At 48.7% G+C, this 17,598-nt stretch overlaps 1 protein-coding gene across 1 annotated transcript in view; it reads left to right on the plus strand.

Annotated features, from left to right (window-relative positions):
- The window catches only part of VWA2 (von Willebrand factor A domain containing 2), a 282,676-nt gene that overhangs the window by 96,993 nt on the left and 168,085 nt on the right, over window positions 1–17,598 (plus strand). Inside the window, exon 5 of the mRNA XM_086922879.1 lies at window positions 15,994–16,103. Coding sequence (XP_086779005.1) covers window positions 15,994–16,103 — 110 coding nt within the window. The remainder of the gene's footprint in view (window positions 1–15,993; window positions 16,104–17,598) is intronic.

Below are 17,598 nucleotides of genomic sequence, written 5' to 3' on the forward strand. Positions count from 1 at the left end.
AGACATATCATAAATTGGAAGGCCTGAAAAAGCAACAAAAAAAACAAACCTTCCAAAGTACGTGCCAAAAGCCTACAATATTTAAAGCAGCTGCCCTAAAGCTTAGCAACTTCTTGTCTCACATTTAAATCCTAATTGTTGTGTGAAAGAAAAACACGCAGTGCAGAGCACATACGGGTATCTCCTCTAGGAAACCTAGAAACATTTGATTTGCAGTAGTACTTTTCAATTGATCAAAATCAATATATGCATCCTAGAACATTGCAAACAAGCTGAACGTTTCAAGTGAGATAGGAAGGGTGATGACATCTTAAAAGGCCAACATCTTTGTTATAAAGTGATTCTTTACTAAGTCAAATGTATTTTGAGTAATAAGAAAGCATTGCATTTGCAAGTGATGGAGAAGCAGCTTTCAAGAAGCTTTAGAGTATGGGGTATATATATAATGTTCAAAAATGTTCATGATACTGTAAAGTAAAACACAAACCCCTGGATAGCCAATTACGTTTAATATGAGTTTAATTCAAAATAGCAAACAATAACGGCAAAATAATGCAGTTGCTTTTTCACCAGACCAGGGCTTCCACATGTAATCAAGTAGAGCATGTAATTCAAAAATCCATACATTAGTTTGTTATATTTAGCCACTATCTATACTACTATTATAAAGGAAGAACTTTGAACTTTTGAGGCGGGTAAACTCGGGAACCACAGCGCCAATCCACACACCCGATACATCGTTGTAATCGTCAGGGTGTGCAGATGGACACAGGCTATATAAACGTAATAAATATACGTTATTTAAAAAATTTACCGAAAAAAAGTAGTCTCTTGAAAGAAGCGCCGGCCGCGACGTGCGTGTCCGACGTGAGGAGCGCGGGGAGGAGCGGCGTCCAGGAGCGCGAGGAGGACCGGCGGACATGGCGCGGGGAGGAGCGGTGAGGAGCGGCGGACAGGCGGTGAGGAGCGGGGGACAGGCGGTGAGGAGCGCGGACAGGCGGTGAGGAGCGGCGGACAGGCTGGGAGGAGCGGTGAGCGGCGGATGAGGTAGGTTATTTATTTATTTATTTAGGTGCGGTGAGCGGCGGAAAAATAAGGCAAAAATGAAAATCGTGAGCATGAGGAAGCAAACGGAGCTTTACAAAAGTGAGCCAAATGGTGCATTACAGGAGGAAAAAGTTACATGTGCAGGTTACAAAAAAGTACATTGTGAGCAAGAGGAAGCAAACGGAGCATTACAAAAGTGAGCCAAACGGTGCATTACAGGAGGAAAAAGTTTCGTGGGCAGGTTACAAAAGCGTAGAAAGTAAACATAGAGGTATAGGAGGAAAAAGTGACGTCTTCAGGTAGCAAGAGGAAGCAAACGGAGCATTAAAAAAGTGAGCCAAACTGTGCATTACAGGAGGAAAAAGTTACGTGTGCAGGTTACAAAAGCGTAGAAAGTAAACATAGAGGTATAGGAGGAAAAAGTGACGTGTGCATGTAGCAAGAGGAAGCAAACGGAGCATTAAAAAAGTGAGCCAAACGGTGCATTACAGGAGGAAAAAGTTACGAGTGCAGGTTACAAAAGTGTACAAAGTAAACATAAAGGTATAAAACTGCAATATATGGAGGAAGGCTCTGGGGGACCCACGGACAACGTCGGGGCGGGCTGGGGCCCTGAAGCCTAATTGCTCCCAGACAACGTCGGGACGGGCTGCTAGTTTCTCAATACAAGTGAATGGAAGCAGGAACACGTGACAGAGAAGCAAACCAAGTGATGTCCACTCATGAGTAGGTGCCAAGTTCTTCTCATCAGAAAGATTTTGAGAAGACATTGACAACCAGATATGGAAGGCACAGACTGGAGCACACTCGTCACAAGGAAAGACTAAAACAGAGCTATTATAATATTGGCCCATGCCCTTGGTCAGCAAAGTAGAGGTCTTACGGTTCCTAAGTGAAATTTGGCTAAAAGTGTTCTCTTCCAGGGGCTCATGACCCAACTCAGGTACAGCTCAAAGATATGTGCTGGTTGTATAGTTACATACTCTCACAGACTAGATTAACTCAACTGTTCCTGCTCCCTGGAAGACTGTACAAATTATAAAAATAATTGTTTGATCTGCAAGATATTGGCCTGGCTTAGGGAGGAAGGAGATGAAAACCTACCCTCCCAGCCAATAGCCTTAGAAATAATTTCTACATAGTTCAACCAGAGAATAGTGAGACCCTTTTGGAGCCGAGACAATCAAATATGATCATTTTGTATAAAGAGGTTGACTTATTGGCCCAAACTGAGATCCATTGGACACTCTCTTGGCAAAGTCTAAAAGCGCTTCCACAGATTTAATTAGAAACACAGGTTTGCTATAAGTGTTAACCACGAGGATTTCTGGTCAAAGACGACCCCAAATAGGGTAAGTCTGAGACCCTTTCATCGCGCCTACCTCAGATCAGAAATAAATCTTCCTTCTTTGATCTAGGGTCAATATACTTAGGGCCAATTTACTTAGTTTTGGTAGTGTTAATGTCTTAGTGTAGGCTGTCCATAAAAGTGACAAAACCACTGATTAATATCCTCAGCCCATTTGGTGTGCGAGTCATTAACACAGCATCACCCACATAGAGCAGGGCTGGGATGTGTGTAGCTTAGCTAAACATGTATTCAATACATTGATATATAATAAAAACAGGATCGAGTTCAGGGCACAACCTTGACGAAGTCCTCGTAATTCAAAGGAGTCTGTGCATCCCCCCCACTGGCCTATATCTCATTGGATGCATTTACCCTGCAATGCATGGTCCGAAAGAAAAGAACCAACTCCTTTTCGAGCCCATACTCCAATAGAATACCTTAAAGCTTAGTGTGGTTAACTCTATCACATGCGCTGCTTAAGTCCATAAAGGAAAGAGCAGGCCTCCCTTGGCAAGTGTATATTTACTGCCTACTAGGTGGAGGTTGAGGCATTGATCAATTGTACCCAGACCTGCCCTGAACCCCTATTGCATGGGTGAGATTACTTCATTAATCAAGACATTAGTGATAACAGGGACCCAAATCTCCACATTCTGCATATTTAAGTCCATCGGGACGCCATCCGGCCCCGGTGCCTTCCTTGACAGGCTTTCTAAGATCACTTCCCTCACTTCAGAGAAGTCAACCTTTATAGAAAGGGGGAAGAAAGACGAACAGTCCTCTAACTTGGCATCCCTAGAGGATGTAAAAGAATAGACAGCTTAAAAGTGCGTAACCCATTTCTCTTCACTAATGTTCAACCCCAAACCAGTGGTTTGGGTCTGTTAATGATTTTCCAAAAAACTCGAGTATCTTGGAGTTGGATAGCTGCCATCAAAACATCCCCAAGTGTTTTGTTTCATGGTTCGCTTTCTGTTCCTAATGGTCGCTGTATAGGCAGCATGGCCCACCACTACTTTGGACTTGTCCATAGGGTTTGATGCTAAGGCACCTCTGAGATGCTTATTTGCTAACCTAGAGACTGTATCAAACCACCCTGGTGCTATATTTTCCCTTGTTTTCTTTTGTCAAATGACTTTGCTTGATCTGTACATTCAAAGAGCTAAAGGCTATGAGTATGGTATCACTAAACTGGGTTTCCCCCAAAAATCCTCGAAAATTAAGAATAAACTCGTTTTAACCAATAAGGTTAGGAATTGAGAATAATCAACACCCCACCATCTAAGCTTTATTCCTTGGTCTTGGGGACGAGCAGCCACAGCACTGTGTTTAGCAAGAGGTTCAGACTAACCAGGTAGAACTAGGGTAGCCTTGACGGGGTTATTGTCACTAAATGCATTGACCGTAACTGTGATTGTTTCAATTATATTACCCATAGATGGTGAGCCAAAAACATAATTAGTAATCAAGCCTGACCGCCCTAATAGTCAGTTTGCAAATCATTCACAAACTGGCAGTCAAATGTGACAGCTAAAATGAGTTCTTGCACTATCGAGATTGCTTTTTGGTTCACAAATTGTTTTATGGTTTCTATGTTGGTTTTCTGTGTGGAAGTTTAGTTTTCCAAGCATATGGGTACCTCTTAACACTCACCCGCGGTCGGACAATTCTGTGGGTGGCCCCCATGGGTGCGGAAACATTTTTCGACAGTGTAAAAGTCATGAATCTGAATCGATTCACAATTTTGCAGAGGGAGAAAAGTTTTTTTTTTTTAGAGTCCTTCTCCACCCAATTATTTTTGTGAAAAAATTCAAAATGTGATGACAAGAGCCATGAATCGGTACAAAAGGGGGTGGTGATGGACGGAGCATCTGAATCAATCAAACACTCACACCCAGTCAAAAGATCTGGGTTTAATCCATCACCGTTCTTTAGCCCACTCTGCCACCCCAGTTCAGACATGGCTATATGCAAATCAGTCTGACCCTGTGCCTCATGGGAACAGTCCAGCCCGAACTGCCAAGCCATGTCTTCTCTGGACCGGATTCAAGCTTTCGAGGACCGGTTTCTGGCATTCCAGCCGTCTTCAGCCCGGCTTGCTTGCATCCAGTGGCAAAGTGAGCAAGGGACTCACGTCTGAGCATACCCTGCCACACTTATGGCAGCCAAAAGCGGTACAAAAGGGGGTGGTGATGGATGGAGCATCTGAATCAATCAAACACTCACACCCAGTCAAAAGATCTGGGTTTAATCCATCACCGTTCTTTAGCCCACTCTGCCACCCCAATTCAGACATGGCTATGTGCAAATCAGTCTGACCCTGTGCCTCATGGGAACAGTCCAGCCCGAACTGCCAAAGCCATGTCTTCCCTGGACCGGAATCAAGCTTCCGAGGACCGGTTTCTGGCATTCCAGCCGTCTTTAGCCCGGCTTGCTTGAATCCAGTGGCAAAGTGAGCAAGGGACTCACGTCTGAGCATACCCTGCCACACTTGTGGCGGCCAAAAGCGGTACAAAAGGGGGGGATGAATCACCATACAAGATTTTAAATGACACAGATATATAGAAATATCTCAAAACCTACTGAATGCTTTCTGAGTAAAGTTCTACTTTCATGCCAAGATCAGTGTAGATCCATTTAATGGTTTGGGCTGTAGGCGCAAGCAAATTTTCTATTGGGAGCTAAAATGGGAACAAATATATTTTCCCACCTCCCTTTAATCTTTTTGTCCTGCAAGCAAGTGCACGAAAATTGGCAAGCCCGGACTGAGCTGGCTAATCTAAGTGACCGTCAACATTGCTACAAATTCGTCCAAGGGATCAAAAGTTATAGAAAATCTAAATTGCATTTTTAGTGGAAAGTGTGGCTAAACCATAACTATACAGTTGCACGGCCAATGTGTAATATATATTTATAAATGTCACATGTGCAGAAGTACAGAGTGTATTTTGCAGTTTATTACCATGATTGTATTGAGAAAAAGCCACGAAGGGCAAGATTTGAGTGTAGTATGATGATTCTTCTTCGTCCTCAAAAATTGTATTTAATAGCATTTTGCACGCAGCTTCTCTGCATGTATGGTTTATACCATGCTGTTTATGTATGTGCATAATTATTAAACAAAGGTGTTTAACTATATCCAGAGCACAAAGGGTTACATCCGTGCAATGACAGAACATCATAATAAATAGGCCTTGTGAGCATTGCTCCAGTTGAGTTCTTCTCTAAAGTAATTCTAGAATGAAAACTTTGAGGTATTAACTAGTGTTTTCTCAAGTCAGGTGGACTGCACTGTACTAATAACACATTTGCAGTGTAATACTGGGTAAATCCGTGTTCATTAGTATGTTTGCACCAAACAACGTGTGTTATTGGTCCACATTTATTTTGTTTATTTTCACAGGCGTGGATAGATATTTATTCATATATAGGAGGGAAAGAGTCTTATGTATTACATGTACAGATTATATAATTTCACTAAAACCAGGTAGGTCAAAACGTGTATCTAACAGGTATGATGTCATACCTGTGAAATATTTTCCATATTTCGCGGAAAATAATTATTGGGGAAAAATGGCTTTCGACCAATGGTAGATCATGTCTCATTTTGATTTCTTTGCCCCAGCTAATTAGGCTCCAAGCATGGTGCTGCATGTAGACAATGACTAAGTTTTTCCTTTAGACTGTGTTTATCGGCGTCCTCTTAATGAACCACAATCAAAACCTGAGCAGTTCAATGAAATCAGGAACATTGTTAGCTCTGCGTTGCCGGCAGCCGTTAAAAAACATAATGACCTCTAGCCACAGAGTGTGTCTTTTTCTTGTGTTTTTCTGAAACTCTACAGTCTCCGTGCGCATGACGTTTGTAGGATGTGCTGTGGCTCTCCACAGTTGACACGCATTCATTCATTCTAGGGGATTCTGATATGTTATGATTTTGACCCTTGTGTAGCACACAGTCCTCAATTGGATGGGCATTGCAGCTCTTTGTGTAGTCTGGGGCTGCTTTTAGAACAGTTCTGAGGTTTCTATCGGAGAATAAAGTGTGATTTGGGTCCTGAAGGTGTGTAATCAGTAGTAGGCATGTGTATGGTCCACTACTGGATGCATGCTAAAAGGTTGGTCTTCATGTGTTCTTTTGCAGAATAGTGTGTTCTGGTAGAGAGAGCTGGTATGAGAAGATCTGATCTGTATTCATGTGTTTGCCCTGTTTTCGCTGTTGTGTACTGTTGGGTGGTTTGTTTGGGATTAAAGATCTTTGCTCTCAGCAGTGTGGTGAGTGTAATGTTGCCCGCGTATCGGGCTGATTCATGTTGCACCCGTTATTGGGGATATTATGGTAAACCCCCCAGAGCGTCATACAAATGGGCTGACCCTGCATCCGCGCGGGCAAGCATGCCAGCCACTCAATAAATAGCCCAGGGCTCTGGGCGTGGTTTCAGTGAGAGACTGGCCACCATTGTAACTACATGTGTGTGCGTGCTGTTTATTATTCAGGGCCTCACGCAACGCTACACTGGCGACGAGGTGGTCTCGCCACCCCGCTGCAACCGCTGGTGTCCCTGTGCCTGCCTACGGCACAGAGGTTGAGGGAGTGGCCCGCTGTGCCCCCGTGCGGCCTAACTCGTCTCCCCGACGCCCCACGTGGCGCTGTGGTCCGGCCGCCCCCGCATTAAGAGCCAGTGTGCCGCGTTCGTCCCTCCTGCTCCGGTTGGGCTTCAAGTGCAGAGCGCTGCTTTCCCACCTTCAGCGCTCGGCTGCACTCTGCCCGTCATCTTGCCTGCCCTCGAGTGCACGGGCCACGAATGCGCGTGCACCCGGTTCGGGCTTACGCTGTCTCCCGGCCCACGGTAGGGCCGCATCACTGCAGGTGAGCGCGCACCGTGCATTTAAACTATGCAGATGACGCCCTGCACGGCAGGCTGCCCACATCGGCCCCCCCAGCAGCAGGACCAACGTGGAACACAGCATCACGCCTGGAAGTGCATCCACGCCCCAGAGCCATCTGAGGAACATTCCAGGGGCTGTCAAGCATCTCTCTCCCCGCGGGTTGGCCACGTGCCCCGCCCAGCGCGCCCTGCCTGCTACGCTCCACGCCCTCGTGCGCGCATCCAGGCCTCCAGTGAACTTTCTACTGCCCACACTCCCATAACCTGCGGCCATGACCACGGTGCCTACCTTGGAATCGTTTACCATCACAGGCCCTCCACCATCCCAGGCTGCACGATGGAAGGTGTGGGTAGAAAGGCTAGAGAACTACTTTGAGGCGGCGGAAATTGCAGCTCCGCGGCGGCGAGCCATGCTGCTTCACCTAGGAGGAGCGGACATACACGAGATCTCGAAAGACGTCAGGGAAGCCGGGCCGCCCAGAAACTACGCCTCAATGCGCAATCACCGCATATTTTGAACCCTTTGCCAGCGCCGACTACGAGCGGTTTCTACTCAGTCAGGCCCGCCAACTCCCGGAGGAGTCAGTCGATGTCTTTTATGCAAGGTTAAAGAAGCTAGCTAGCACGTGCACCCTCCCAGATGCAGATGATGAAATTCGCGCCCAACTCATTCAGGGCTGTGCATCCTCAAAACTGTGGGAAAGGGTCCTGCAAGAAGACAGTATGCCCATGAGAGACATCCTAATGCTCGGGTGCTCGAAGGAATTGTCCAAGGCCAGAGCCGCGCATATGGACCCCAAGCCCTCCGTCCCGGTCAAGACGGAACCGGTGTGCGCCCTTCAAACCGATAACTCCGACACCCGCCCAAGGCCTTCCCCGCGAGGTACTCCCAAGCCCGCCCAGTCGTTGCGCAGCCACGCCTGCGGGTGATGTGGCGGCCCCACGCCCCATGATTTTGCCTGCCCGGCACAAGGGAAATCCTGCAGCGCCTGCGGAAAAGTAAATCATTTCTCGAAGGTTTGTCGGTCAACACCGAGAAAGAGGCAGAGTGGCCCGCCCCGGAGGGTACTAATGGTGGAAATGCCTCCCGGCAGCACCGCCAGCAGCAACATGGATGACGATGAAGCCGACACTGCCTCTGTCCATGTTGTCAGGATGCTAAACACCCTTGCAGCCACGCCGTCCGCTGCACCCATGGGCACAATCAACGTGCAAGACCAAGCAGTAGCAGCCCTCATCGACACAGGAGCGACTATCAACCTGATGGCTGCCAGCGTGTACCGAACACTGGTGAACCCCCCAGCGCTCCGTCCCACCTGAGTGCAAGTATATGCCAACGGCACCAGACCCCCACTTCGCCTGTGCGGGATGTTCCAGGCGGATCTATCCCATGACGCGACCTGCCAACAGACCAAAGTATATGTGTCTCAAGAAGGCTCGGGATTCCTATTGGGGTGCAGAACAGCGTAGGACCTCAGCCTGATCCACTTCGCCCTTACTGTCCAAGCCCACAGCTTCGACCATCTTCTGCAAGGATTCTCGACCCTATTTGACGGTATTGGACGCCTGAAGGGACCAGCTGTTAGCCTTCATGTAGACAAGTCAGTCGCCCCTGTGGCACTCCGGCACCGGCGCATCGCTTTCCACCTATGGCCCAAAGTAGAAGCGGAACTACGCCTTCTAGAGCAAGCGGGGATCATTGAGAGAGTGAGCGGCCCTACCCCGAGGATGTCGCCCATCGTCATGGCGAAGAAACCAAAGCAGCCCGACGCTGTCCGTATCTGCGTGGACATGCGAAAACCCAACCTCACCATCAAGCGTGAACGTCACCTGACGCCGACTATAGATGATATCATTGAAGAGCTGTCTGGCTCGAAGACGTTTTCGAAGATGGGCCTACGGTCAGGATACTACCAAATCCCCCTCCAGCCGGAATCGCGCCCGATCACCACTTTCTCCACTCACGCCGGCCTCTGGCGCTACACACGCCTCAACTTCGGAATATCGAGCACTGCGAAGGTGTTCCAGAACATCATCCAGAACATCCTTCAGGGACTTGAAGGTGTCTTGAACGTCAGTGACAACATCCTAGTCCATGCGCCCACACTAGATGAACACGTCAGACGTCTTCACGCAGTGTTCCTTCGACTTCAAGACCGAGGCCTCATCCTCCACCGGGAGAAATGCGAGTTCCTGCGCAAGGACATCAGTTTTTTTGGCAATTGCTTCTCTGACCAAGGGATAGGCCCAGACCCAGACAAGGTCAAGGACATCCACGATGCCCCCGCCCCAACATCGGTGACCGCTGTTCGCACCTTCTTAGGGATGGTCACATATTGTGGGCGGTTCATCAAAGACCTGTCAGACCTAACAGGCCCCCTTCGTGACCTCACCAAGTCCACCAGCGCTTGGGTGTGGGACACAGAACAACAAAAAGCCTTCCAGAGAACTAAAGCTGCCCTCTCCGCGGACACGACCCTGGCCTATTTTGACCCTCGGCATGAGTCGCAGCTAGTGGTGGACGCCAGCCCAAAGGGCCTGGGGGCCATTTTAGCTTAACAACAAGAATGTGGGGGTGGGCCCCTGTTGCCTACGCGAGCAGAACCATCACTCCGATGGAACAGTGCTACAGATCGAAAAGGAAGCCATCGCGATTCTGTGGGGATGCCGCCACTTCCACATCTACCTGTACGGACATCCTTTCGTGGTGATAACAGACCACAAACCACTGGCTCCATTGTTCCATGGCTCCTCCACGCGCCCCCCTCCCCGAATCAAGAAATGGGTGCTTCAGCTCCAGGAGTTCCAGTTTACCGTAGAATATCAACCGGGCACCCACAACCCTGCTGACTTCCTGTTGCGTCTTGCCCGCCCAGTCACTGAGGCAGAAGCGGCTGAAGCTGCAGCCACCGAAGAGTATGTCCGGATGATTGTTGAGAGACCCAGACCACTCCCGGTCTCCCTGGACAAAATAACAAGAGCCACCAAGGACGATGGCTTCCTCCAAATCGCCATTCAAGCCCTCACATCAGGGAACTGGAAGCCTCTGCAATGTCCGACCTCATTCCGGACCCTGGAAGCACAGGCTACTCTGAAAGCGCTCTACCAAGTCCGCAACGGACTGTCTGTCTCCACAGAAGGCTGTCTCCCGAGGGGCCCCCGCCTCGTGCTACCAGAATGTCTCACTCGACAAGCGGCTCTCCTAGCGCATGTCGCACATCAAGGCATAGTGAAATTGAAGAATCGCCTCCGGAGCAAACTCTGGTTCCCAGGCCTGGACCGGATAGTGGAATCTTTTGTCCAGCGGTGCCCCATGTGTCTGGCGACCAGCCTGCCAAATGGCCCGGCGCCAGTGATCACCGAAGATGGTCCGACATCTCCGTGGGAAAGGGCCAGTGCTGACTTCCGCAGCCTCCCAGGCAGAAAATACATGTTCGTGGTTGTGGACGACTTCTCACGATACCCAGAAGTGGAAAATCTGGCCCCCACTGCAGCCTCAGAAGTCATACTAAAGCTAGAGAAAGTGATTGCTACCCATGGCCTCATTGGCGAACTGCGAACAGACAATGGCCCACCCTTCAACGGCACCGAACTTGACGAATATCTGTCGTCCCACCGAATCAAGCACCGCCGAGTGACCCCGTGTGGCCCTAAGCAAATGGGGAGGTGGAACGGCTAATGCGAACACTGAACAAGACTATCCAGATAGCTATGGTGGATGGACAAAGTCTAGAACTAGCCCTCTACCAATTTCTTCAAGAGTATTGCCTGACCCCCCCCACTGCACCACAGGCGTCCCACCAAGCCGCCTCTGTTTTGGCAGGGTTGCAACAGACACCATCCCACACCACCCTGCGTGGGCAGCATCTCAGACTCCTCTGAACCAATCCATGGAGCGGAGAGCGAAGACAAACATGGACGCATCCCGAAGAAGAAAGGCCGCGGACAGCCCGATTGAGGCTGGCGACAAAGTGCTGGTACGAGACCGCCACCCTGGGGGAAAATTCCGTCTGCCTTTCGAGTTGGACCCCTGGACCGTGACAGGAATCAAGGGCACTATGGTCACTGCGTCCCGGGGAACAGAGAGAGTCACCAGGAACGTATCGTTCTTCAAAAGAGTTCCTATGGCTGACTGGGAAGAGTTCCGAAAACCAGGGGAGGCTGACCACGGTACATCCCGAAGTCTGTTAGAAACCGCAGAAGATAACACTCCTCAGCTGGCCTCAAGTGGAAGAAACGACCGAGCCACCCCTGATCTAGAGAGTCGGCCGTCGCAAGGGGCGCAGAGCAGCCAAGACACCTCCGGAGCAGACTGTTCCAAGGACATGTTCCAAACCCCGCCGGTCAGAGGCAATCTGAGCAAGTATCACCTGTGACCCCATCCACGACCATCCCAGAGGTATCAAGACTTTGTTGCCCGCTGCCAGCCGCAAAAGATCGGCGAACCTATGCACCAGCAAAGACCAAGTAAGACTGTTCCAAATGTTGTGAATTTGCAGAGACTGCGAAGTGTTAAGTGATATATACTGCACTTGTTCCATGTTCTTTAATGTTTTACATTTTGTGAATAAAGGAGGAATGTGATGTTGCCCGCGTATCGGGCTGATTCATGTTGCACCCGTTATTGGGGATATTATTGTGAGAAGTTGGCCTGATATATGATGTTCACTAGTTCTAGTGACCACCTTGTATCAGTCCAAACAACCCTTATGGTGATTGGTTGTAAGTCAACCTTATAGACCAGCTATCCTAGTTGCGTGGACAAAAGCAGTCTTTAGGCAAAACTCTTTATGGCATGTGAAGCCAGCTGTTTTACCACATATAACCTTTGAATACCAAATGAAAAGGACACCACACAGGTTGTTATGAAAATAAACAGTTATTTATTAACTAACATACACCTCTGAGCTCTTTATGAGGTCAGAGGGCTAAGCATATGACAAACTCTTAGGAAAAATATGTCTAAGTTGCACGATTTACAATGGTGCCCTAGGGGCACGACAAACCATATACTAAGTAAGTGGAATGTGAAAGTCAATTAAAGGAATGGAGCTGTCCAGAGGTTGTAGGATCGCTGGGACCACGCTATACTAACTCGAGGTAGGTAATAGGAGGCCCACGGAGCGCGTGTGCAGAGTGTGAACTCTCACGCGAGATGCGTACAAACGTCTATGGACAGTACAGTTTAAAGAAAAGGTGAGTACGGACGTTCCTGACTAGATAGGACTGAAACGACAATTGAACTGGACACTAGGAGAGTCAAGCTACCCTTGAGCACCGAAATGCTCGTGTTACCTCACCCACAGGCTGCTGGTGCATAGGTGCGAAGTCGTGTCGGGTTTCCGCGTCGAAGTCAATGGAGCCCTGAAGAAAGATGCTGCAGGCGACCAGGAGGAAGATGTCCGGTGCAATCCATGGGTGGATTGGTGAAGGAAGGAACCTGAAAGCAGAGGGGACAATGTTCAAAGTCACTAGCAAGTGACTGGAGTGGAACCAGGAGTGGAACCAGATGTCATCGCGATCAGGTGAAGGTGGACGCTTGTCTCAGCAGCCACGTGGACCAGGCGGTGTCTTCGATGACCAGGATGGAGGCACGAGCTGTCCCTCGCAGGCTCTCGCTGTCGGCAGTGTCGTCTCCGGATTCGGGTTCAACAGGCCTTGGCAAAGGCAACCCACGCGGTGAGTGGAAACGGTGTCTTAAGTGGACCAGGAGGGTCCGGGGTGCTCCTCTTTTGGAAGGGAGCAAGGGCCAGTCTGGAGCAACCAGACCAGCAGCAAAGTTGTCGGTGTTCGTCGTCTAGGAGGTCACTAGCCAGCCGGCAAGTGACTAGACAACGCGCCGAGCAGCAAACAGGCAGAAGGGCCCCACGCAGATCTCATAGATGCTGGAGGGCTGATCTTCAATGCAGGAGCTGCTCGGGGTCGGGGCTTCTCAGTCCCCAAAGCACTTGGACGAGGATGCCTCGGAAGTCGTGCTGGAGCGAAGTGCTGCTTCTTTCAAGATGGCTGGTCCCACGTGTCTCGTCGCACCCACGGGTCTCAGCTCGGCTGCAGATGTGGGTTGAGGTCGGAGAGCTCTGGGAATCCGGGTCTCATCGGGCTCTGAAGTCTGGATCCTTTGCAGGAAGACGACAAAGGGAAGTCGCGGTACGCTGGTGGTGCCTGCAGATGCAGGGTGGACACTCCTTGCCCACAAGGGAGATTTCTTCTGTCTTCTGTGGAGCAGAACGTCGGGGTCCAGAGTTTCTTCTTGTTTAGTTGATCAGGATAATCTAATTTGGAATGGGACCAGCTCCTACCTTTATTCAGCTAAAGGGGGCTGCACTACGACTAGGTCCCTCCTCTGGGTGGGACCAGGAAGGGGGGTGGTTACACCCCCTTTCCTTTGTCCGGTCTTGCGCCAGCTCTGGGGCTGGAGTGCCCCAGGAACTGGTTCTGACCGGGGTATGCACAGGACACCATGTGTGCCGCAGGCATGTCTCATTCCTTTCAGCCCTGTCCTACCTAATACACAAAATCCTGTCTGGGGTGGTGCTAGCACCTCCCAAGGCAGGAAACCCTTCGTCCGAGCCTCCCTCGCTGGAAGCACTCCCAGCAGCAGGAGGTCAGACTTGTGTCTGTGGTGGTAGCATCCATTTTGTGATGCTGAGGCTCGAGTTAACTTTAACCGGGGTTCACAGTTACATACATGTTGTGTCCCTCTAGAAGGGTGGAATGCTACCCCCGTCGCCAGAATTGGCGAGGGGGTAGTATTCAAATTCGTATGACACCTTACTCGACATGTTTTGATAATGCTATACCAAAGTTAGCATTTGACCGCGAGGTTCATAATGCACTTAAGAGTATATGGTATAGCGTTATCATGGAACAGCTATTAGGACTTGGTTCCGCAAGCTGCAAACGGGCTCAGCTCATGCCAGAGCACCATCTCACATAATTCCAAGCACTCTGCCTTCAGGATTGATAAGGCCTGCCATAGGAGTGACTGATATGAGTATATGTGTCCATTTTAGGGTTAGATATAGGAATACTATATCTAAAGCAAAGGGTGATTACACCACCTTGCCCCAGCTGTCGTGCAGCCAGTTGTGTCAGATTTGGATGGCCAGCCAGGGGTGGCATAATACATGCTGCAGCCCCTGGTAGGCCCTGGGTACACCTATGCCCTGGATACCTAAGGTATGCTGTACAGGGACTGATAAGGTGGCCCAGTACCAATTAGATATGTACCTAAGGTACATGGAATCCATTTTACAGAGAGAGCAGGAGACCTGGGGTCCTGAATAAGCATGGGCGAATTTTGCGAATCTCGCGTTCGCGAATTTTGCGGATTTGCGAACTCGCAATCCGCAAAATCCGCGAATTCTCGCGAATTTGCGGATTTTTTTTTGTGTGTTCGCGCGGGTTTCTGCCAGTTCGCGAGGGTTTTGTACAATTTCGCTAACGCGAACTTACCTGTCGGGTCGCAAGTTTTGCGAACTTGTTGTTTCTACGTGCCCAGCCTGTTTGGGACACTCTTCTTCATCACTGCCACTCTCTGTCACCACTGCCACTCTCTGACTACTCATGCCACCCTCTGGCCCACCCATGCCACCCTCTGTTTCATCACAGCACCCTCTGGTTGTCCAGTGTACATTATTGTGGCAAAGCAAAGCACACCTTCCCTGCCTCAAGTGACCTGAATTAATTTGGGGCTGATTAATGTGTCACAGAATATTTTTTTAGCTGGCACCTGCTTCCTTAGTGCTTCCTGATTAGTGATCTTTTGCACTTGCTAAGTGCTTTCATTGTTGCAAAATTAGTTACAACACCTGCCCTGCCCCAACTGACAATAATGAATTAGGGGCTGATTAATGTGTCACTGGATTTGAACTTCCAGCCTGGCTCCTGCTTGTCTCCCTTAGCTGTAATTCAGGACCTTTGTGGCATATGTGTAACTATTCTGAGGGTCAGAGCAGGGTCACATAATAGTTGCAAGTAGGCAACTGAACTCTGGAGGGGCCCCTCAGGAAGCACTACAGGAAATGGCTACTAATGATGAGCTTGAACTTTTGAACCTGGTAAGTAGTTTCAGTTTTGCTAATATCGTATTTCTGCAATTTAGCGCTTATTCGCGGGGCGCGAAGTTGAACTGGGAAGCCGCGAACTCACGCGAACAGTGCGAGCAAGCCATAAAATCCGCTGCTCGCGGATTTGGCGGGAAATTCGCGAATCTCGCGGATTGCGAATTTACCGAAAATCCGCAAAATCCGCGAGCGGAACGGATTTTCCGCCCATGCTTAGTCCTGAATAGCAGGGCCCCAGGTCAACTAAGTCGAAAAACCAGCAAAACACCAGGCAAAAAGTTGGGGGCAACCATAGTCAGATATCCACCTCCCTACAATTATGGCAAACCCCCCAGAGTGTCATACAAATCGGCTGACCCTGCGTCCGCGCGGGCCGGCACGCCAGCCACTCAATAAATAGCCCAGGGCTCTGGGCGTGGTTTCAGTGAGAGACAGGCCACTATTGTAACTACATGTGTGTGTGTGCGTGCTGTTTGTTATTCAGGGCCTCACCCAATGCTACAGTGATATACAACTATATGACGTATCTCTGCTGCATCTGATGTGTGCACAGTGTTCTGTTCGATGGTGGACTCTTACATCAAAGCGGAAGAACTCAGACTTCAGGCATTGAGCACCCTCATGTTGTCTTCTCTTTCAGGTCAGAGTTGGGGTCCTGCAGTACAGCTCCAAACCTCGGCTGGAGTTTTCCCTGGAGTCCTATCCAACAAAGCAGGAGGTGAAGGAGAAGATAAAGAGAATTGCTTATAAGTATGTTACTGTGGTATTCTCTTACTTTTGGGTTGTTGCGCTGTACGAAGGATCTATGTATGTAAAGAAGCTGCTTCATGAAGCATCTACAGGTGCTTAACCATGACTTAGTCACCCGCAGTTGTTTAGCGCCCTCTTTAAATGTTTAGGATACATGGTCATTCGTAAAATGACTTGTGGTCCAGCGTCCAGATATATGAGAGACAGATGTGCCCTGGGAAGAAGTTCTGAACATGTCTGAAATAAAGTGTTGGGGTGGAGACATGTTGTTCTTGTGCCACATACTTTAATCACAATGAAATGTGGTGCACTTTTTGTTGTTGCAGTTTTATATAGTGCGAACTCGACACATAGGTATTGGAGTGCTTTACATGAGCACCAGTTGCATTACATAAGGACACATTCATTTTTTTGGTTGGCATGGGGAGTTTAAGTGATTTGCCCAGAATCACAGGGTGTTGAGCCGACACAGAGACTCGAACCTGGTTCCCCAGCTCCAAAGACTGAAGCTCTGGCCACTAGGCCACACCCCACAGCCAATTCTGCAAACCCACTTCCAGCATCACTTGCAATTACTTAGAGGACCACAAGTAAATGTACACAGCACATATGAGAGTACACATACTCTTGTGTGCTGGGTAGACACAGTTGAGCACTTAGCAGAGGTAAACTTTAAAATGCCTGCAGTACTTTCTGAGGACCTAAGCTTTGGAATCTGCAAGGCCAGAAGCTCAATGTCGTCTACAGGCTCTCATGGCTGCACCACATGGCCCACTCATGATCAAAGAATACACAGTACCCAAATGCACTAGTAATCATAATTCATTTGTATGCAGGAAGCACACACATGTACAGATTTGCACTACACTCAAGGAGAATCCACAAAAACCAAACTATGGATCCGTATATAGTAAGAGTTATTCTAAGTAACACTACTTTTGTTGTATGAGGTAAAAATATTCCCCTTTTTCCATGCCCGCATTCAAAAAGAGGACACTTCAGGGAATATCATGCCTTGTTCAATAACATTATCCATTTTATGAAAGCATTCAACATGACTTACACACCTAGGTTTGACTGTAGGTTCCAAGCTCAGCTCTTCAAGAAATTCCTAAAAGTTTGTCACTTTATGCCAGGTATGAGTAGTCTGGTCAAAATTGGTAGGGTAAACATGTTTTTGGGACCATCTGTGGAAACAATTTTACATATGGTGGCAGTAGTTGGACATAACCGCACATCCTAAAACCGTCTTAAGGCTATGTACAACTGAACAGGATATATACTCAAACGCTCCAGTGTAATTGGGTGCTACACAGGCCACACTTTGCTAACTACTGAGTGCAAACATAGTGTGCCAAGAAGCCACACTCAAACAAGTTTCAAACGATCCGGAGCACACTCAATTCATAGCCCAAGAATCAGATTTTTTGTCAAACAACAAAGTTTATTGACAACGTGGTCCATTGAGTGCACCTCGAAATCTACGGAATTCTTG

Source organism: Lissotriton vulgaris, chromosome 5 (assembly GCF_964263255.1).
Source record: "Lissotriton vulgaris chromosome 5, aLisVul1.2, whole genome shotgun sequence".
Lineage (NCBI taxonomy): Eukaryota > Metazoa > Chordata > Amphibia > Caudata > Salamandridae > Lissotriton > Lissotriton vulgaris.